Here is a 23763-nt window from a genome sequence, read left to right as displayed (position 1 = left end):
GAATGGATAAAGAAGATGTGGCACATATATACAATGGAATATTACTCAGCCATAAAAAGAAACGAAATTGAGCTATTTGTAATGATGTGGATAGACCTAGAGTATGTCATACAGAGTGAAGTAAGTCAGAGAGAGAGAGACAAATACTGTATGCTAACACATATATATGGAATTTAAGGGGAAAAAAATGTCATGAAAAACCTAGGGGTGAAACAGGAATAAAGATACAGACTTACTAGAGAATGGACTTGAGGCTATGGGGAGGGGAAAGGGTAAACTGTGACAAAGCGAGAGAGAGGCATGGACATATATACACTACCAAAAGTAAGGTAGATAGCTAGTGGGAAGCAGCCGCATAGCACAGGGAGATCAGCTCGGTGCTTTGTGACCACCTGGAGGGGTGGGATAGGGAGGGTGCGAGGGAGGGAGACGCAAGTGGGAAGAGATATGGGAACATATGTATATATATATAACTGATTCATTTTGTTGTGAAGCTAAAACTAACATACCATTGTAAAGCAATTATACTCCAATAAAGATGTAAAAAAAAAATCTTTAACCGTGGTCATTTTTAAGTCGTTTGTCATTTACAGACAGTTCTGGGTGTACTCTGATGCTTTTGCAAAAATGTTCCTATAAAAGGGTTTCATCGGGCTTCCCTGGTGGCGTAGTGGTTGAGAGTCCGCCTGCCGATGCAGGGGACATGGGTTCGTGCCTCGGTCCAGGAAGATCCCACATGCCACGGAGCAGCTGGGTCCGTGAGCCATGGCCGCTGAGCCTGCGCGTCCGGAGCCTGTGCTCCGCAACGGGAGAGGCCACAACAGTGAGAGGCCCGCATACCGCAAAAAAAAAAAAAAAAGAAAAAGGGTTTCATCTTCAAGGAATTCATGCAAAAGACTCTGACAAGCACAGGTTTCTGGTAACTGACTATACTGCTGAACTGAATGAATAAGATAAGCATTTTCAGAACTCTAATGGAAAACTGATGAATTCATAAAAGTGCTAAGAAAAGATCAAGATGAAAAAAACATTAATTACATGGGACTGAGTGAACTGATGAGGATGATTATAATTTTTGTGACTGTTTGAATAAAAAAAAATGAGAAAAAAATAAACCAATATTGATACATTAAAAAAAAATAGTTCTTGATATGATGCTTCAACTCAATTCTTCAAATAATCTATTTACATTTAAAAAGAATGTTTTCATTTTTTGCTTAATTATTTGAATCAAATATAAGCATTTCTAATTTCATGGAAACAATCACTCTCTTCATAAAATTAGTAATTCATATTTTATCGTTATGTGGATTTAAATTATCTCTTAGAAAATATGATTCACAAATATCATTGTTAAATCTTTTGGGTTGCTTGGTTTTATGTCATACATGACACAGAAACATACAAATTTATAACATTTCTTGCAACAATGCCTTGCAGTATTATAAATACAATGTTGGATCCCTATCAGTTATACAATTCTTCTGTAACTTAATAGCAGATATTCTAAATTGCATAGCAGATAATGTCATACAAAATATGAAGAGAATGCACAATTTGAAAAATTAAATTAACTACATTCTTTAGATGTTTTGTTTCTTCATTAACTAAAAATCTTGTATATTTTCTGCCTCCTTATTCTGATTGTTTTCCTCACAACTTTCTATAGCTTTTATTATTTTTATTAAGAAACACATGCTCACTTTATAATCATTAGAAAAGAAATAGTGCAGATAGAAAGAAAAACCCTAGAGTCCTATCATCCTGAGATAACTCCTTTTATCCATTCAATTTCTTTCTCTGCCTTTCTTTTACTCCTTAATTCTCTCCTTCTGAGAAGTGTGTCACACACACTTTTTAATAAAAAAAAGATCTCTTAAGCTCTGTCATAAATTTATTTCTCATATTTATATGTGAAAATTTAGATGACATAATTATTAGCTCATGCTTTAATGACGTAATTTAACACTTAGTTACCTGATTTTTTAAATTGTTTCTAGATTTGTTTTTCCTGTTATCAACAACAAACATTGCATACACATTATACAGTTGTTTGATTATTTCCGCAGGGTAAATTTTTGATGGGGAATTTTTTCGGTGAGGAATATGTACATTTCCAGTCTTTTTAAGGTATATTACCAATGTGCTCTCCCTAATGGTGGTGGCCATATATAATCCCTCTGGCAAAGGTTCAGTGTGCGCTCTTCAGGACTGTACGTTACATTCCTTTTTTTAAAAAAAAAAAAATTTATTTATTTATTTCTGGCTGCATTGGGTCCTTGTTGCTGCGCGCAGGCTTTCTCTGGTTGGCGCAAGCAGGGGCTACTCTTTGTTGTGGTGCATGGGCTTCTCTTGTTGCAGAGCACGGGCTCTAGGCGTGGGGGCTCGGTGGCTGTGGCTCACAGGCTTGGTTGCTCCGCGACATGTGGGATCTTCCTGGACCAGGGCTCGGACCCGTGTCCCCTGCATTGGCAGGCGGATTCTTGACCACTGTGCCACCAGGGAAGCCCCCTACATTCTTTTTAATATATGCCATTTCAACAGGTGTGATCTTCTCATTGCCTAAATTGGAAAAACTTTGACTACTAATGATTTAAACAATTTAAAATATATTTATTAGCCAAATGAATTCCATCTTTGAGATTTATCTACTTTTTCTAATCTATTGTCCCTTTATTCTATTTATGGGAATATAGGTCTCCTTTATGGTTTCTTTCTTTGACTTTAAGCTTAGCTTCTGCAACACCAAATTATATACATATTAACCTATATTTTCTTTAGATACCTTTATGTTTTGAGTTTTTTACAATTAAACTTTTACTTCACTGTTGTGAAGTAGAGATAAGGCTCTAAATAGTAGTATTGAAGAGCGCATCTTTCCATCCTAATTTGAAATGTGTTCTTTATTATGTACAAAATACTTACATGTACATGCATCTTCTGGACTTTTTCTTCAGTTTTGTTGATCTGTTTATTTTTGAAAAATGCTACATTGTTATGATTGTTTATTTCTGATATGTTTATAATGTCAAGTAATACAAGTCCTGTGTATTACAAAAAAAATAAATAAAATAAAAATGATCTCTCTAATCTTTTTATAACTATGCTGCACTTTTCAATTTTAATAGCTTCCTTCTATCAATCAAATCCCTGAAACAATGTTTTCTCCTATAATATTTTTTTTTGTTTTTTTTAGATGCTGGGGGTAGGAGTTTATTAATTTATTTATTTTATTTATTTTTGCTGTGTTGGATCTTCATTTCTGTGCGTAGGGCTTTCTCTAGTTGTGGCAAGTGGGGGCCACTCTTCATCGCGGTGCGCGGGCCTCTCACTATCACGGCCTCACTTGTTGCGGAGCACGTGCTCCAGACGCGCAGGCTCAGTAGTTGTGGCTCACGGGCCCAGTTGCTCCACAGCATGTGGGATCCTCCAAGACCAGGGCTCGAACCTGTGTCCCCTGCATTAGCAGGCAGATTCTCAACCACTGCGCCACCAGGGAAGCCCCTCCTATAATGTTTTGATTCAAGCTTGAAATTCAAGTTTTCTTCTATGTCAAGAAGCCAGGTTCAACAGTTTTCATGTAACTATATGCAACTGTATTAAACTATATAACTATTAAAGAAAACAAGCCATTAACCTGAGAAATCTCATGTTTTTAGCAATTCTACAATAAGAGTTAGCATTCCACCTTCAACTTCATGCACTTGTTATCATTAGATGAATTCAGACTATATCCCAAGCAGAAATTGGATAGTATCTAATTAATTAGGACCCAGTAAGAATTGCATTTTACATAGTAATGATATAAGCTTAAATTAATCATTCTGTGCCAACAGTGGTAAGAACAGAAACTATAAGAAGGAACTTAGATAGGAACACAGTTGTTTTTTTTTAAGTGTCTGAAATTTAAATGAGTTTGATAACTAATCTTTGCTCCCTGCTTTACATTCTTAGCATCCTTCCTGCCTAAGTACATTCATCTCCTTTCTAGCTTGTATCTCAATATATCACTAAAAGAGACAGCTTGGGGTTTAACTACTTATTATAAGATATCTCCCTTAACTTTTAAAATTTAAACTAAATTCCAGTTTCTAATTCTTTACATGAAAGTACAATCTGAAATATTTAACTATAAATTTACTCTCCCATCCAAGACAGTCACTTATAACCATATTCTTCATATAACTAGTAAAACAAAATGAATTTTAGGGTACATATAAAATTTAACTGGACATAGCAGTAGAAACATATCTTGTTGCATTGTTTCCTACAACTCAACAACATACAAAATTTCTCATCACTAAACACTCCATTTCTCTCAAAATTATGAATTAATTCTAAAATAAATAGAGAAGGGCTTGATTTATACTATAGTATCCTAAGTGTAGCCTTAAAATACTCTAGTTACTTCCAATATTACTCAAGAGCATATTTTACAAGCACTATGAGGTATTCATTTTTTTTAAAAAGGGGCTTATAAATATAAAAACTACAGAGTTGTGGTGCCATCTACTGGAGGACAAAGACTATGTTACTCCTTTGGCAAAGTTCACTGTTTTCTATCCAACAAATTCCTGGGTCCAGTCTACACTGTCTTTCCATCAATTATATAACATGTAATTAACTATTAAGAAAAATTTGTTCACTTAACCACGTAAAGAGAAGTTACAACTGAATCTGATGAGATTACAAATATATACTACCCAATTTCCACCACAGAGGCAATTATGCAGAAGACTAGAGAATTAACATCAGTTGGCTCAGAAATGACCTGGGAGTTCCTTCTCAATGACATTTTCCAGAATTCAAGCCTTGTACTTCCTTTAAAAAAAAAGGACATTTCTGAACATGATTCATTAATTCAGCATTTGTTTTATGCCCATAAAATCAGAGATCCTCTAAGACAGAAGGCCAATGAGAAATCCACAAACCCTATGCCCATGGGGAAAAAAAAAACTCACAGAAAAAGGCAGTATTATAGATGTTGATTTGTAATTAACTATGTAGAACACTTTACTTCTTCAGTAGTTAACACACTTCTTTTCTTTTAAATATCAAACACATCACAAATCTGCATATCATCCTAGAGCAGGGAGCATGTTAATCTCTGTACTGTTCCAATTTTAGTACATGTGCTGCTGAAGTAAGCACAAATGAATTCTTTCACATAAAGAATGAAGATTAACAGATAACAGTCTTACACCGCCTTGAATTTGAAAAGGATGACACTGAGGGGGGGAAGAGGTGGAACTTACTGAGGTGCTACACGTCTCCAGTAGCGATCAATTCCATTTTTAAAATACAGCACAGCAAGCCACCTTACATTTATATCCAGAGTGTGGTTTGTGAAAATATTCTGTAAATAAAAAACAAAGCATCAGAATGAACATGTAATAAGTTAAAAGTATAATTAACATAACTCAAAAAAGTATGGATAGATTTTTAATTAAATGCTTCACTTAAATTTTATCACTACCCATATCATATCGTTATTTTCTAAATATCTATAGCTCTACAATTCATGTAAGAAAGCATATCTGCTCGGGAGCATGTTAATTATGTAAGCTGAGTAATGGGTATGTGGAGATTCATTATACTATTCTATATTTAGGTAGGTTTTTAATTTTTCCTAATAAAAAATTAAATTCAGAAACAAATCTAATTACACAGCATAAGCTACACGCACACACACGAAACTAAAATAAACACTGCTAAATTAAAACAGAAAAAGCAGACCCACCACAGCACAGATTCAAAGAGCCAAAGCCCCTGGGTTATTAATTCATGCTATGAAATAAACAATTTCAAAGCATCCTCCTTATCAAAGCAATTATGCTTACGAATGAGTTCGACAGCAAAATATTTTCAAGTAATATAAAGGCAGAAGTGATATGAATAATTTCAACTCAAAGTTAACCATTACTCAAAAAATTTATTCACTGTGTTAATCAAATACAGGCAGTCCCTGCCTTGCACCATAGTGGGACAGTGTAAAAATGACTGTGCAAGCTAAACCATGCAACATGACCTTGAAGTCAAAATTACAACTGTTCTATAACCTTTAATTGATTTTAAAATTTATTAAAATTGTTATCAAAAGCTTATAAGTGACAGTTATAAATGTATATGAAATAAAAAGAATAGTAAACCTAATACTAACACTGTAATTTAAAACATCACAGTGAGAATTAAAATGTTTTACTGCTTTCTAAAAAATGTTTCTAGAATAGCGGGTACATAGGACAAACAGGATTGTAGGAATATGTTAACTAACTACAACTGTACTACACCTCACACCAAAAACAACTCAAATCCCTGGAGTTGACCTCTTAAACACAACCTTGTGTGGGAAAACCTCAAAGCCAAAAACAATGATGTGGAAGTATCTCCTTTACTATAAAAACAATTGATGTTAAGTATTAAAAATAGGTATGTATACTATAAACCTATTTTTAAAAAATCATGTGCAACGAAAAAAAAGTTACGAAGATAGTTGTGTAATGCCCACTTATTCCTTAAGACCCCTGACAACTGAGTCAGAGTCCCTCTTTTGGGTCTCCTTTGCAAAAGAAAGAACAGATTCTCTCACCACATTAATTGCATAACTAATTAACTGCATTCGACTTCAACACTTTACATGCCTACCTCCCACACTAGATTGAGTTGTGTCTTATGAGTGGAGTATAGCACACAGCCCAGCAAAGCAGAAACTTCATAAATTTCAACTGAGCAAATGAGTGAATGAATGAAAGTAACGTGGGAATACTGCGGAAGTCGGCGAATCTCAGCCGAACTCAGCTACACTTAGGAACCAAGAAAAGTCAAGCTGCAGGTGTCAATCCAAGTAAATATATATTATATACTGAATAAACATATTGAATAACAGTATTGGAACACACACCTGAGATCAGATATACAAATGTAGGAATCTCCAGACTAAACTGGATGGCTAAGGCTCAAACAGAGCAAATGTGGCAAGACAGTGAGTACAGGGAAAAAAGAAAAAATAAACTCAGCAGTTTTTAAATCTATTATAATCTATTCTATCTAAAAGAAATTTTACTATCCCTCTAAGAAGAAAAGTATACCTAGTAAAAATAAAAACAAAAAGGTCTAGGCACTTAATATTAATAATTCATACATTACACAAAAGGTATCAAGCAAGTCTATTGGTTTTTCCAAGGTCAAGCAGTAACCAAAATAAGATAAAATGTTTTCTATTTTGGCCTGAAAAAACACAAGGCTAAATACAGAGCACATTCATTTAAATAAGCATATAGTCAGAGATTTTCTAAAGATTTATACTATGCCCCAAATTTACAAACATAATGCTGGGATTATCTACAAGAATAAGATACTTTCTTTAGTATCTTTAGAAATTAATGTTTTTTATCTTTGTGTTATTGTGTCAAAGAGCCAACTTTCATGTTATATATTCAGAATATCAAGTATGACTCCAGATATTTAATTTCCCTTCCAGGCATGACTAGGAACTTCTTAAATGTAACAACTCAAAACTTTTTAGTCATGAAGTCAAAATATGTATGTAGTGTCATAATTTTCTATTTTACAAGATATAGTAAACAGTTCTGCTCTGAATTTTTGACCCAGTCACACATACTGAATTGGTTTTTGATCCAACTGGTAACCTCCTTGCCATGGCCAGAAACTAAATCTCACACACTAATCAGAGTTCAGAAATTTTCCGAAGAAGAAAAGAATAAGAAAGGCCTTCAATACAAAAAGACATCTTTTCATTCTGGCATTGAGAAAACGATTTTCATTAATTAACCAAAAGCTTCTAACTCGCAGAAAGATATAGTTAAAGCACATATTGTTAATTATCATACTATTTCCCATAATACCCAGGAAAAGATCAGATATGTTAAGAAAATAAAATTTTTAGACAGGGGAAAAGAAAATGGCGTTTTAAAGTGAAACACACTGACCAAGGTAGACCTGACGGATGCAGTGGTGGGGAGACCTGAACAACTCTGACAACATAAATTAACTGGGGCAAGGATAAGGATGAAGACAAAACATCAAAGTGTACTACCTAAAGTCTTCAGGTCAGCATTAACACACTAAAATAGATTATCAGCACAGTGTTGTCTACTGAGCAGATTCTACCAGTACCCTGCTGGGTTATTTATTCAATCATCAATAAACATTTTTTAAACATTCTCAAAGAGCCATGCTCTGAATTTATATGTGGCAGGAGCAATGGCAGGCAAACATTTGGATCAGTTTCACTAAAGTAAACCACCAATACAAGTAAGTTTTTAGAACAATTAAAAATAATAGTGTCTCATTTTATTAAAATTTATAGTAAACTCTTTTAGAACAACTTACCAGCAACACTGAATAGAAACCTGGCTGCGTCTCCCACTGTTTCAACTGCTCCTCAGCTGGTTTTAACACAGCAGTATCCTGACTGGTGGCCTGTGTTAAGACCTGAAGAACGACAGTACTGGCACTATTGAGATCCATGGAAACCTGGCAATGATAAGTTAACATACTTGAATGTATATTATACTTAAAAAATTAACACTAATAAAAGGGAGAAAAGGGACTTCAATGTTCTGAATTATCCCATACTTCGTATCTACTCTTTCATGTATCTGCTGGATTTCTATCTTTTATGTACCACCCATACTCTAACTTAAAACTCCCATAATTCAAATCGCCTTTGCTTAACTCAATTTATTTCTAAAGGAAACTGCCTTTTATTGTCCCATATATAGAAGGTAGTAAATTGGGGGGGAAAAAATGACAAACAAAAACCAAAGTTTCTAAATTCTGGTTAAATACCACTGCCTGCCCAAGACTCTAATCATAATGCCTTCTTTGTTTGTTAGTTTGTTTTTAAAGATAAGCATTATAGGGCTTCCCTGGTGGCGCAGTGGTTGAGAGTCCGCCTGCCGATGCAAGGGACACGGGTTCGTGCCCCGGTCCGGGAGGATTCCACATGCCGCGGAGCGGCTGGGCCCGTGAGACATGGCCACTGAGCCTGCGCGTCCGGAGTCTGTGCTCCACAACCGGAGAGGCCACAACAGTGAGAGGCCCGTGTACCGCAAAAAAAAAAAAAAAAAAAAAAAAGATAAGCATTATAAAAGCTATAAAAGTATTAACTACTTTATTCCTAACAAGACCAGGAGGAAGAGAACTGAAAAAGGAATGCTTTGACAGAGTGCTAAGTACCTCACATTATCATCTTAGGTGCCACCAATAAAACATGTCTGAAAATTCTTTTTTTTAATATAAAAGACAAATGCATACCCAAGAAATATTGTGGAGGGGAAATAAAGAACTGAACCAACAAACAAAACCCTAAGTTAGAAAGGATCTTAAGGGTTGGATGATCTAATCCTATACCAAGAATCTGAAGCCATTCTAAAAATACATAAGCAATTTATTGAATTCTCCAGGATTCTGTTTCTAATCATCCCCAAAATTGTGTACAATTGTTTACTCAGAAAAGTATGTATAGTTCACAATACACATATACAAAGTATGCAAGATTAAAACTGAAAACTAAGAGTTGATAAAAAATAGTTCCCAGTACAGAGGTGACTGGGAATTAGCTTTATGACAGTAGTTACCTAAAACTGAAGAATGTTCCAGACAGTAAAAGTCTAAAAGTCATTAACCCATAAGGAATATAGCCAAAGCAAATTACCTCCTTTGTTAAGAGTTGTAATTAAATTGCAATGACTCATGAAAAGGGAAGATTCCAAAAGTTGATTCAACAAGAAATTTTACCCAAATATTACAACTTTTAAGGAAATTAGTCATTTTGAAGTCTATGTGAGTAAAGCAGCGCTAGGGCATAATAACTGGAATCAGACAAAATATTACCAATTAGCAATGGAGCTGAACTACTTTTAAATTAGTAGTCTGTTGTCTGTATTTTAGAACTGACTAGGGTGGTACCCTGTAAATATATATTGTCTCCCTCACTAATTAGGAGTTTTGGGGGTGTTTTGTTTTGTTTACTTTCTTGGTAAATTTTTTTTTATTGAAGTATAGTTAATTTACAATGTTGTGTTAGTTTTAAGTACCCAGCAAAGTGATTCAGTTAGATAGATACATAGATACTTTTTCAGATTCTTTTCCATTATAGGAGTTTCTTGAACAATGTAAGTTTCCATGTTTCATTACCACTTGGTAATAAGTGAATGGATTTTTACTCAATTTAGATGGTTTGTTGGTAATGTGTGATTTCAAAAACAGGCTATATAAGAGAGACTCACTTCATGGAGGCCCTAAGAAGATACTTTAAAGAGACAGGCAGTATGTCTTCCTGCCTAGTTGAAATATAATGCAAGCCACAAAAGCAAGCCATGTATGTACTTTTTACCTTTTAAGTAGCCACATTAAGAAATAGAAACATGTGGAATTAGATTTATTATATTACATTTAACTCAATATTTCCAAAATGTTATCCTTTCAACATGCAATCAATATTTTTGAAAGTAACAATGAGATATTTTACATTTCTTATACTAAATCTTCAAACTCCTGTGTATATTTTATACTTAAGGCACATCTTATTTCAAACTAACCACATTTCAAGTACTCAATAGCCACATGTGGCTAGTGGCTACCATATTAGCACAATCTCACTGAAAGTGTGGCCCAAGGACTGGCAACACCAGCATCACCTCACAGAAATGCAAATTCTCAACCCTCTCTCCAAACCTAGCAAATGAAAATAGGGGCTGAAGGCAGGAGGCAGTGGGACAAAAAGCTGTGCTTTAGTAAGTTCTCTAGGTAAATCTTAATAATCGTCAGAGTTTGAGAAGCACAACTTTAGAACATCTAAAACTAAGGTACACCTGAAAGTCCAGCTCTACTGCTAATGCAGTGAATGACAAGATGTACAGCAGTTTCGATTATACATTCTTACTAAAAAAGGTAGACCCAAGACTTCCCCGGCAGCACAATGGTTAAGAATCCGCCTTCCAATGCAGGGGACATGGGTTTGATCCCTGGTCCGGGAAGATCCCACATGCCTCGCAGCAACTAATCCCATGCGCCACAACTACTGAGCCCGCAAGCCACACCTACTGAAGCCTGCACACCTAGAGCCCGTGCTCCTCAACAAGAGAAGCCACTGCAATGAGAAGCCCACGCACCGCAATGAAGAGTAGCCCCCAGTCGCCACAGCTAGAGAAAGCCCGAGCACAGCAACGAAGACCCAATGCAGCCAAAAATAAATATTAATTAATTAATTTTAAAAAAAGAAAAAGCTAGGGCTTCCCTGGTGGTGCAGTGGTTAAGAATCCGCCTGCCAATGTAGGGGACATGGGTTCAAGCCCAGGTCCGGGAAGATCCCACGTGCTGTGGAGCAATTAAGCCTGTGCGCCACAACTACTGAGACTGCGCTCTAGAGCCCGTGAGCCACAACTACTGAGCCCGTGTGCCACAACTACGGAAGCCTGTGCGCCTAGAGCCTGTGCTCCACAACGAGAAGCCACCGCAATGAGAAGCCACCGCAATGAGAAGCCTGCACACCACAACAAAGAGTGGCCCCCGCTCACCACAACTAGAGAAAGCCTGTGCACAGCAACAAAGAACCAACGTGGCCAAAAATAAACAAATTAAATATATTTTTTATATATATATATATATTTTTTTTTTTTTTAAAAAAAGGTTGACCCAGCACTAATTTGCAGTTCTCACAAGGGAACTGAGGTATACAGAGCAGGAATTCACTGATTCTCTCCCAAGCAATATAAGAGCAACCAGCTTTAAAAAAATAATAATAAAATAAATAAAAACAAAAGCCAATATCTGAGCATATATTACATGCCAAGCATTGTACTAAGTGCTTTATTCATTTATTTATTCCTAATAATTATTCTATGTAGTAGATACTCTTATCCCCATTTTTTAGGGAGAAACCTAAAGGATCAGAGACCTTACCTTGCCAAGGTCACAATCTACTAAGTAGCAGTCCCTGGACTTGAACACCAAAGCCACTATTCTTTATTTTATTCTTTTTTTTTAAATGCTGGCCTTAGACAAGAGGCCAGGATGGGGACTCAATTGTTTGTTTGCTTATTTGGCTGCACCAGGTCTTAGTTGTAGCACGTGGGATCTTCATTGAGGCATGCGGGATCTCTTAGTTGCAGCGTGCAGGCTCTTAGTTGCGGCATGTGGGATCTAGTTCCCTGACCAGGGATCAAACCCAGGCCCCCTGCACTGGGAGCGTAGTCTTAACTGCTGGACCACCAGGGAAATCCCCAAAGCCACTATTCTTAATCAATAACTAATACTGCCTTCCTTGAGTGACAGAACAGACATTTAAGGTATCTCTGTAGTCCCAGGGCCCAACAAGATACATGACATATGCTTAATAAATATTTGCTGAATTAACAAAAGTGATCAATTTCGAGCAATAAAGGACTTCACACTGAACCACACAGGAGCTAATTAACTGATTTATTCAATAAAACTGCTGAAAGCCTGCTGCATACCAGGCACTGTTCTAGGTGCTGAGAAAATAGCAGTGAACAAAATGGTGTTCTGACTTCATGCAGTTTACATTCTAGTGGAAGAAAACAGATCTGTTTTTTAAAAAAAGAAAGAGGTAGTGATATGAAGAAAATAATGTTAAAAATTGACTCTAACTGAATGTGTTACTTCAGATTGGGTGTTCAGAGAAGGTTTCTCTAGTGACATTTACAAGAGACATGAGAGTGACAAGAGAGACCCACAAGCAAAGATCTGAAAGCAGAGTTCTGGATTGGGAAAACAACTGAAAACAAGGCCTTAATATTATAAACAAACTTAAGAAAGCCAGTATAACTGGCACTTAATGAGAAAAGTGGAAAGTAGTACAAGATGAGATTGGAGATGTAGGCAGGAACAGATCATGTGACGGACGACCTTGTAGGGGAAAATAAAGTGTCTGGACTTTGATACACACACAAAAAAAGTCACTGGAAGATAGGAAAAATATACGAATATAATAATAGAGAAAGGCTATACCAGAACTCATCCCTACCCCAAACTCAACCTTCAAAAAGAAAGAAAAAAGCCATGTCTCTGTTTTGGGTTACTACTTGAAAAATAAAATCACTGACTACTGCCAACCCCCAGAGCAATTGTTACCTAGAACAAAGATTGTGCAGAGCACTCACATACACACACACCTTCACACTTCTCTGGACCTTCGCAACAAAGCAATCCTTAAGTCTATGTTCTCTTATCTCTGGGACTTCCCTGGTGGTCCACTGGGTAACACTCTGTGCTCCCAATGCAGGGGGCCCAAGTTCGATCCCTGGTCGGGGAACTAGATCCCACATGCATGCCGCAACTAAGAAGCCCACATGCTGCAACTAAACACGCCACAAGGAAGATCCTGCATGCCACAACTAAGACCCAGCACAGCCTAAATAAATATTTTAAAAAATTTTAAGTCTATGTACTCTTAACTTTATGCCCCACTTACTCTTGCCATTCACCTGTTCTAATGGAAATGCTAGAGTTCCCCATCCCTACCTCCCTCCAGCACCCTGCTCCATCCAGGTCTTCCCCAGCAGTATATGCCCTGTCCTCTCCTCCTCTTGCTTTGATCCTTGCTCCCAAAAAGCTCATCCAGTCTGGGAAGGAAAGCTCAGCTTATATATTTTTGGAGAACCAATTCTATGCCAAGCACTGCAGTAGTTGTTAAGATAAGAATTAGAAAGGGTCATTTTCTCTCCCCAAAATATGGGAAATAATGAGGTGGGAGGCAGAGAATTATTCTTACTAAAACAAACTACAGGACTTCCCTGGCGGTCCAGTGGTTAAGACTCCAAGCTCCCAATGCAGGGGGCACGGGTTTGATGCCTGGTCGGGTAACTAAGATCCTGCATGCCACACGGCATGGCCAAATAAATAAATAAATAAATACTGATGCTGCTAAGTATTAAAAAAAAAAAACTATGAAAAATAAGTTTCTAGAATACCAGTTGGAATCAGAGTATATTTCCCCCACAGAAACAATATTATGAGTGATTTATCTATTGGGTAAAAAGGCTTTTCGGTCTGAGAAACAAATCATCATTCATAACTTATACTGGAAATATTTCCAAGTACTAATCAACTTCCTGAAGGGAAGCTTCAGGCAGCAATCAGTTCCTAAATTGCAGATTAAGTGCATCATCAAAAATAACAATCCAGACCCATAATGGATTATTAAACATACCACATTACTAAAGCCTATTAAATTTTTTAAAGATCCCATAACAAACCTATAAAAAAGCAAATCTGGCATGTGTACTAATATCACTGTTTTATAGAGGAAGAACTTACAGCTATCAAGAGAACTGTCCAGGATCATTGTAGAAAACTAGTACATGGCAGAGTGAGCCCTAATAACAAGGTGTTTAGAATCCCAGCTCTTCCTACTAAAACATACCACCCTACTCCCTAATAATTAGAAACACACCAGGCTCTCCCATAATAGGTTCCTGGAGAAAAAGATTCCAAAATCCATCAGAAATCTGAAAGGACTACATTTTCTATGTATTAAATATTCATACAGTACTCAATTGTGGAGTTTTCTTGAGAGGACAACAATGGCAACAAAGAACAGGGGGAGAAATGTACTGAGTCATTCAAATGTAACAGTGTGGAAATAAACTTCATTTGGGATAAAAGATAGATGACTACTGACTAGCAGTAGTCAGTTTGGAGGGTAATACACCTGGAAACTAACCTTCAATATCTTTCTCTTGGAATTAGCATGCAGAAATATAACAGGGCTACTACTGTTATTTGCACATAGTAGTGAAGCAGACACACAACTAGTCTCCAAAAAAGCCAGAGACCTGAGACTGACAGAGAAAGAGAGGGAAGAAGAAAAGAAGGGGGTAAGGAATGAGAAAAGAAGGGACAGGGTAGAAGGTAAGAGGAGAGGGAGAGACAGACACAGACTAACTGGTGGGAATGGGCAGAGGTATTTCTCAAAGAACTTGACAGGATCTTCATGGTGATCAATCATCATGTAGGCCTGAAGGCCATGGAAGCTAGTCTCTCACAGTAGAAGTGCTGTTACATCTCCTCTGTTGAGGTCTATGTGTAGTGAGAGAAATCCCATACCTATGTTAAAACAATGTATCCTTTCCCTTTCTGTGCTCCTATAAATTATCAAGAGACAACCAAGCAAACAGCAAGATTAAATTTGCCTAGGTCTTCTAATTAATAGTGTATACACTGAGGTTGCTTTGATTTTCATTAATATGTATAGTTTCAAAATCATAAGCAAGAGGAAACACTGCTTGTGAGCATTTTATTAGCTCTCAACTACACTACAGAAGAGCATTATTCAAAATCTAAATGCATACTCTTTTTTTCCTCTAAGAACAATAATACGAAAGGAGAAGGTGAAAATTAAAAGGGCAGGCATTTCACCCTTCTCACTATTTCACAAGTCAGTCAGTTCAATTTATTCATTACTGAACTTTATTGTAGGCTTTGATTCTATTAAAGTCTAAATAATCTAGCAATATGTGACCAAGAGCCTAAAAATACTCATACCTTGTAACTGGACTTTCTAGGCTTGATTCTATAAGATACTTTGCCAACTGTGGAAAAATCCGAAGTCCAAAGATAATACAGATGCACCTGTAGTTGGAAATTTACCAATTTTCATTAAAAGAAACAAATAGGGAAAACTCAGTACCCCTGCCTACCACCAACAAACAGACTTCTCAGGCCTGCATCGACTTTAACTTCAGCCATGACAATTTTCTTTAGACTACTACATTATCTGTGCTTGTCCTTAGTTTTAGGACATTCCACACAAACAATAACCACACCCCACTTTTAAAAGTTAAAGCAGTAAGTAAATTGAAGAAAAGAAGGTGTAAGATTACAAGAAAAATTGAAGAAAAAAGAATTTCAAAATCAAAAAAGGTTCCCTCAGTGAAATAATTTATTCAGGCATAGATCAATATGGATGCTAAAACCATTAAGTGAAAGAAGAGCTGTTGGGGAACAGAATATTCCCAGTGTATCGCCCCACAGATTACTTGCTAAATACAATGAAGAAATAAACAAACCTTTAAAATGAAGGGATCTGTCAGTCTCCGGCTCAACCAAGAAAGCAACTTTAGTATCACCAACAGCTGCACAACTTGAGCTAAAGTGCCTCCTGATGTGATGATGCAAAAAGAAGTATACAACCTCATCTCTGAACTACCAAAACTGATCAGCCACAATCTAATCAAGACTCTAGATTCAATTTCCAGTTTAAAAGAAAGGAGAGAGAATACTTCTGGGATGGTGGCATGAAGAGCTCCACAGATCCTCTCCTCAGTTAAACAACTGTAACTGATAAAAGTTATAAAAAGCAACCATTTACAGTCTCTGGAAAGCATATTTAAGGACATACAGCAAATGGAGAAACATTTATGCAAGAAATACTACTAAATCTTGGTAAAAATAGCAACAATCTGTGGCATTTGAGCCACAAACTCACTCCTGCCCCAGTGTGACAGAAGCTATACTCCAGGCAGAATGAGCCAAGAACATGGGGCCCTCTCACTCCGGGTCTTAATCTAGGGCTACAGTTCCTCCCCAAGAAAAGCAGACAGCTAGCATTTCTTTTCTTTCTTTCTTTTTTTTTTTTTTTTTTTGCGGTACGTGGGCCTCTCACTGTTGTGGCCTCTCCCGTTTCAGAGCACAGACTCCGGACGCACAGGCTCAGCGGCCATGGCTCACGGGCCCAGCCGCTCCGCGGCATGTGGGATCTTCCCGGACCGGGGCACGAACCCGTGTCCCCTGCATCGGCAGGAGGACTCTCAACCACTGCGCCACCAGGGAAGCCTGACAGCTAGCATTTCTCATCTAACTGAGCTACATACTGAAGCTCTATTCCAGACAAGCACAGCCAAAAGGTCTGGGGTACTCTTCTTCCACCCAGGCATCAGTCATGGGGCAGAAGCTCTACCCCAGGCATATCAGGCCAAAAACAGTGGGCCTCAGTCATGTCCAACCCAGCTTGCTCAGCCAGGAACAATAACAGTTGGAGATTTCAATACTCCACTTTCAAAAATGGAGAGAACATCTAGAAAGATCAATGAGGAAATATGTCTTGGGAATTCACTGGCAGTACAGTGGTTAGGACTCCACACTTTCACTGCTGAGGGCCCCGGTTCAATCCCTGGTCAGGGAACTAAGATCCCACAAGACACACGGCATGGCAAAAAAAAGAAAAAAAAAAAAAAAAAAGGAAATATGTCTTGAACAACATTATACACAAACTTGACTTAACAGACATTCCACTCAACAGCAGAATGAAAGCAACCATTCATCTCAAGTGCACATGAAACATTCTCCAGGACAGACCATATGCTAGGCCACAAAACAAGTCCTGACAAATTTAAAAGGGTTGAAATCATACAAATATGTCCTCAAATTGCAATCAGTAACAGAAATGTGGGAAATTCACTCACACTTCCAGATTTCAAAGCTTACTACAAAGCTACAGTAATCAAGACAGTGTTGGTACTGGCAAAAGGACAGATACACACATCAATAAAACAGATTTTAAAATCCAGAAACAGACCCTTACATCTAAAGTCAAGTGATTTTTGGCAAGGGTACCAAAACAATTCAATGGAGAAAGAATAGTCTTTTCAACAAATAGTGCTGGAACCACTAGATATCCACATGCAAAAGAACAGCTGGACCTCTTCCTTACACCATAGACAGAAATTAACTCCAAGTGGATCATAAAGCTAAGCATAAAGAGGCAACTCTATAAAACTCTTAGAAGAAGATCTAGGAGTATACTTTCATGACCTTGGGCTAGGTAAAGCATTCTCAAATATGATACCAAAGCACATGCAACTAAAGTAAGATCAGTTAAATTCATCAAAATTTAAAACTTTACCAAATACCATCGAGAAAATAAATACAATTCACAGGACAAGAGAAAATATTTGCAAATCATATACCTGATAAGGGGCTTATAAGCAAAATATACAAAGAATGTTTATAATCCAACAATAAAAAGATAAACAATCGATTAAAAGGCAAAAGATGAGGAGAGGTTTCTCAACCTGATAAAGACAATCTACAGAAAACCTACACATAACACCATACTTAATGGTGAGAAACTCAAAGCCTTCCCACTAAGATCAGGTACAAAGCAAGGATGTCCCTTCTCAACACTCCTTTTCCACATGGAACTAGAAGTCCTTGGTCATGCAATAAGGTAAGAAAAGAAAATAAACGGTATACATATCAGGAAGGAAGACATAACTCTGTCTCTGTTCAGAAGTGACATGATCATCTATGTAGAAATCTGAAAGAATCAACCAAAAACTTCCTGGAACTAATAGGCAATTTATAGCAAAGTTGTGGGATACAAGGTTAATAGACAAAAGTCAAATGCTTTCCTATATACCATCAATGAACAAGTGGAAATGAAAATTAAAAACACATTAAAATCATTTACATTAGCACCCCTAAAAATGAAATACGTATAAATCTAACAAAATATGTACAACATCTATATGAGGAAAACCACAAAATACCAATGAAATGAAGGAACTAAATAAATATTGAATAGATACTCCATGTTCATAGATAGAAAGACTCAACATTGTCAAGATGTCACTTCTTCTCAACCTGATCTGTGGATTCAATGCAATTCCAATCAAAATCCCAACAAGTTAACGTACAGATATGAACAATCTGATTCTAATGTTTACATGTAGAAACAAAAGACATGGATTAGCCAATACAATATTGAAGAACAAACTGGGAGGACTGACACTACCCACTTCAAGACTTACTATAAAGCTACATGAATCAGGAGAGTGATACTGGTGAAGGGTAGACAAACTGATCAATGGAACAGATTTGAAAGCCCAGAAACAGACGCCCATAAATATAGCCAACTGATCTTTGACAAAGGAGCAAAGGTAGTACAATAGAGGAAAGATAGGCTCTTCAACAAATGGTGCAGGAACAAATGAACATCCATGCAAAACAAAATGAATCTAAACCCAGACTTTACACCCTTCACAAAAATTAACTCAAAATGGATCATAAACCAAAACTTAAAACATAAAACTAAAAGACTCCTAGAAAATAACATAGGAGAAAACCTAGATGACCTTGGGTATAGTGATTTCTTTTTGGATTCAACACCAAAGACACAATCCATGAAAGAAATAATTGATAAGCTGGACTTTACTAAAATTTAAAACTTCTGCTCAGCAAAAGACAATGTCAAGAGAATGAGAAGACAAGCCACAGACTGAGAGAAAATATGTACAAAAGACACATCTGATAATGAACTGTTACCCAAAATATAAAAAGAACTCTTAAAACTCAACAACAAGAAAACAACCCGATTAAAAAAAATCAGTCAAAGACCTTAACAGACACCTTACCAAAGAAGATATACAGATGTCAAAATAAGTATATGAGAGGATGCTCCCCATTATATGTCATCAGGGAAATACAAATTAAAATGACGATGAGATACCACTACATACCTTTTAGAATGGCCAAATGCTAGCAAGAACGTGCAGCAACAGGAACTCTCAGACATTGCTGGTGGAAGTACAAAATGGTACAGCCACTTTTGGAAGACTGTTTGGTGGTTTCTTACAAAACTAAACATACTCTTACTATAAAATCCAGCCATCGCATTCGATGGTACCTACTCAAAGGAGATGAAAACTTTATGTCCACACAAAAACCTGCACATACATATTTATAGCAGCTTTATTCATAACTGCCAAAACCTGGAAGTAACCAAGATGTCCTCTAGTAGGTGAATGGATAAACAAACTGTAGTATATCCAGACAATAGAATATTATTCAATGCTACAAAGAAATGATCTATCAAGCCATAAAAAGGGATTGGGGAAAAATGTGGAATGACTTCAGTTTGAGGTGATGAAGTGTTCTAAAATCGATTGTAGTGATGATCACACAACTCTGTGAATATACTAAAACTCACTGAATTGTACATTTGCAGTGGGTGAATTGTATGGTCTGTGAATTATATCTTAATAAAGCTGTTATTTTCTTTTAAGTGCTCTGACTATGTAAATGCCAAAGTTAGCAAGAGACCAGGAAAAGCTGAAGAAATGAAAAATGTGGCTAAAGTAACAACAAGTGATGTTAACTGAGAGCAAGGAAGAGCACTTGTTTAAGAAACTAAAGCAAGATGAAAGGACAAAAGACTTCTGACATAAGCCAGAAGGTTCCAAAGATGCTAGTTCTATTCAAATTCACACTGTACCATTTGGATTCATTTCAGTTTCTCAACAGAGACTGCTTGGCAGGAAAATTCTTCTCTGTGCATGCATTATAGGTTGTTTAGTATCCCTGCATAGTATATGTAAATAACACTTCCTAGGGATTGTTTTGACTCAAGATGCTTCCATATATCTCCAAATACCTTCAACTCAAAGAACCACGAGGGCTATGGAAGCATTCCCTATGAGACATCATGCACACTGTCAAAGACTGGTCTATTCTGGAATAAAAGATACACACTAAAACATACAGAACAAGGAGGAGAGGAGACATTCCCTTGCCTTCTCTTCTCTACTCCTAAAATATTCTACCTAGTCAAGAGTTTCAAAGGACTTACAAACTCCTGCTTGGTGGTAGAAACTCAAGCTTAACTCCTAAATCAATCAGGATTTTAAAAATACTCTTAGTCTATTTTGTAATTAGAGGAATATCTATAATGTCAAATAAAAAATACCACATAAACATAATAAAGCTATACAAATATAAAAATGCCTAAGAATAAAAGACAAGCAGGAAACATAAGATTATAAAGTGTTGTGCTAAGGTAGTCCTAAGAGTTATGGGGATTCTAATAGTCTACACATTTTACCTTAACAATGAAAAAACATTTTTTTTAAAAGGCCAAGAATTTTCACTTTACACCTACTCTAAATTTCCATGGGAATATTTGCTTGATTTCTCTTCTGTAATCCTAAAACTTATTCAAACTCCTCAAGAGTTTCAAATCATCATGTATTTCTCCTGTCCAGCACACACCAAGAAATCATGGTAATATATTATATATACACATTTAAGTAGATAATGTAGTCAATAACTGCACTCTCATCATAAACATTCAGGACTTGGTTTTCAGTAGCAAGAGTTGATAAGCAACAGTTCTGCCATATTACCTGGATTTGTGATGGCAATATTTACCAAAAGACATTTTCCTCATGCAGGGGACTCTGAGTCTTATATTCTAACAGCAGTTTTACCTACAAATATTCATCTCTAAAAATTCTTACTATGTGACATTCATAAAAACAAAACTTTAAAACATTTAACAGTCTGAGAAAAATGAAACTAAGAAAAAAAATTCTGATTTATTATTTACTTTCCTTTAAGCTTCACATATAGACTGTACACTTCCATGATATAAAAGGAAAATAAATTTGTGTTTGTTAGCAATATTGTGTTTATCTTTAATTTCACTTCCAAGTATTTTCCATGAAAGGTTCCACATCAACTTGTTCCTTGACAAGATAACATCCTACTAGATCTACTATTTCTAAAGATGTAGAAATAAACTGATTAATCTGCAGTGCCACCTGATGGTAAGAAGTAAGTAGTACATCCCAAAGAGTGTGTTCTAAGCATCCTCTTCCCATCAACGACAGGGGAAGAGAAGGACACTGGAATTCTCAGTGACCACTTGGCCAGGACAACCATCTGCAAAGTGACAGGACAAACTTACAGCAAGTGTTTTCAGGGTTCAGGAAGTTAGGGCAAAGAATGCTGAGAAAAGCACTCCTGAGGGAAAGAAATGAATGGGAGCCTAAAGAATAATGTAATACAAGATGGGATTGAAAACATGAAAATGAAAACTTCACAGAGGCAAAACATGACAACAACTTTACAGCACTGTCTCTACTTCTGTACTTAAATAATGCATCATTAAAACTACTCTCGGAAGATGGAGGAAGAGTAAGACGCGGAGATCACCTTCCTCCCCACAGATACACCAGAAATACATCTACACGTGGAACAACTCCTACAGAACACCTACTGAACGCTGGCAGAAGCCCTCAGACCTCCCAAAAGGCAAGAAAGCCCCCCCGCCACGTACCTGGGTAGGGCAAAAGAAAAAAGAATAAACAGAGACAAAAGGATAGGGACGGGACCTGCACCAGTGGGAGGGAGCTGTGAAGGAGGAAAAGTGTCCACACACTTGGAAGCCCCTTCGCGGGCGGAGACTGCGGGTGGTGGTGGAGGGGGGGAGCTTCGGAGCCGCGGAGGAGAGCACAGCAACAGGGGTGTGGAGGCCAAAGCAGAGAGATTCCCGCACAGAGGATCAGGGCCGACCGGCACTCACCAGTGGCTTGTCTGCTCCCCCGCCGCAGCGGGCGGGGCTGGGAGCTGAGGCTCGGGCATTGGTCAGATCCCAGGGAGAGGACTGGGGTTGGCGGCGTGAACACACCCTGCAGGGGGTTGGTGCACCACAGCTAGCCGGGAGGGAGTCCGGGGAAAAGTCTGGACCTGCCTAAGAGGCAAGAGACTTTTTCTTCCCTCTTTATTTCCTGGTGCTCCAGGAGAAGGGATTAAGAACGCTGCTTAAAGGAGCTCCAGAGACGGGGGCGAACCGCGGCTAAAAGCGCGGACCCCAGAGACAGACATGAGACACTAAGGCTGCCACTGCCGCCACCAAGAAGCCTGTGTGCGAACACAGGTCACTATCCACACCCCCCTTCCGGGGAGCCTGTGCAGCCCGCCACTGCCAGGGTCCCGGGATCCAGGGACAACTACCCTGGGAGAACGCACGGCGCGCCTGAGGCTGGTGCAACGTCACGCCGGCCTCCACCGCCACAGGTTCGCCCTGCACTCCGTGACCCTCCCTACCCCCGGCCTGAGTGAGCCAGAGCCTCCGAATCAGCGGCTCCTTTAACCCCGTCCTGTCTGACCAAAGAACAGACGCCCTCCCGGCGACCTACACGCACAGGCGGGGCCAAATCCAAAGCTGATCCCCTGGGAGCTGTGAGAACAAAGAAGAGAAAGGGAAATCTCTCCCAGCAGCCTCAGGAGCAGCGGATTAAAGCTCCACAATCAACTTGATGCAACCTGCAGCTATGGAATACATGAATAGACAACGATTCATCCCAAATCAAGGAGGTGGACTTTGAGAGTAAGATTTATTATTTATTCCCCTTTTCCTTTTTTTGTGAGTGTGTATGTGTATGCTTCCGTGTGAGATTTTGTCTGTAGAGCTTTGTTTCCACCATTTGTCCGAGGGTTCTATCCGTCCGTTTTTTTTTTTAATTCTTTTCTTAATAAGTACTTTTTATTTTAATAACTTTATTTTATTTTACTTTATCTTCGTTCTTTCTTTCCTTTCTTCCCTCCTTTAGACAACGAATCATCTCAAATTGAGTAGGTGAACTTTGACAGCAAGATTTATGATTTTTTTCCCCTTTTCCTCTTTTTGTGAGTGTGTATGTGTATGCTTCTGTGTGAGATTTTGTCTGTAGAGCTTTGCTTCCAGCATTTGTTCCAGGCTTCTATCCATCCATTTTTTTGTTTTTTGGTTTTTTTTTCCTCTTAATAATTATTTTTTTATTTTAATAACTTTATTATATTTTATCTTACTTTATTTTATTTTACTTTATCGTCTTTCTTTCTTTTCTTCCTTCCTTCCCGCCTTCCTTCTTCCCTCCCTCCCTCCCTCCTTTCTTTCTTCCTTTCTTTCTTTCTTTCTCCTAATTCTTTTTTTCTACTTTTTCTCCCTTTTCTTCT

At 37.6% G+C, this 23763-nt stretch overlaps 1 protein-coding gene and 1 non-coding gene across 2 annotated transcripts in view; both read right to left on the bottom strand.

The window, feature by feature from the left end:
• Window positions 1-23763, bottom strand: part of IPO11 (importin 11) — a 216112-nt gene that overhangs the window by 177371 nt on the left and 14978 nt on the right. The window contains exons 2-3 of the mRNA XM_060142999.1: window positions 8353-8496; window positions 5256-5356 (exon numbers count right to left, since the gene is read on the bottom strand). Of these exons, the coding sequence (XP_059998982.1) occupies window positions 5256-5356; window positions 8353-8490 (239 nt within the window). The 5' untranslated portion in view covers window positions 8491-8496. The remainder of the gene's footprint in view (window positions 1-5255; window positions 5357-8352; window positions 8497-23763) is intronic.
• On the bottom strand, window positions 5048-5151 carry LOC132518908 (U6 spliceosomal RNA). The gene has a single exon (XR_009540030.1). It is a non-coding gene; the product is annotated as a U6 spliceosomal RNA (small nuclear RNA).

Source organism: Lagenorhynchus albirostris, chromosome 3 (assembly GCF_949774975.1).
Source record: "Lagenorhynchus albirostris chromosome 3, mLagAlb1.1, whole genome shotgun sequence".
Lineage (NCBI taxonomy): Eukaryota > Metazoa > Chordata > Mammalia > Artiodactyla > Delphinidae > Lagenorhynchus > Lagenorhynchus albirostris.
Note: the sequence above shows the minus strand (reverse complement) of the source record. Positions and strands in the feature narration are given on the sequence as shown.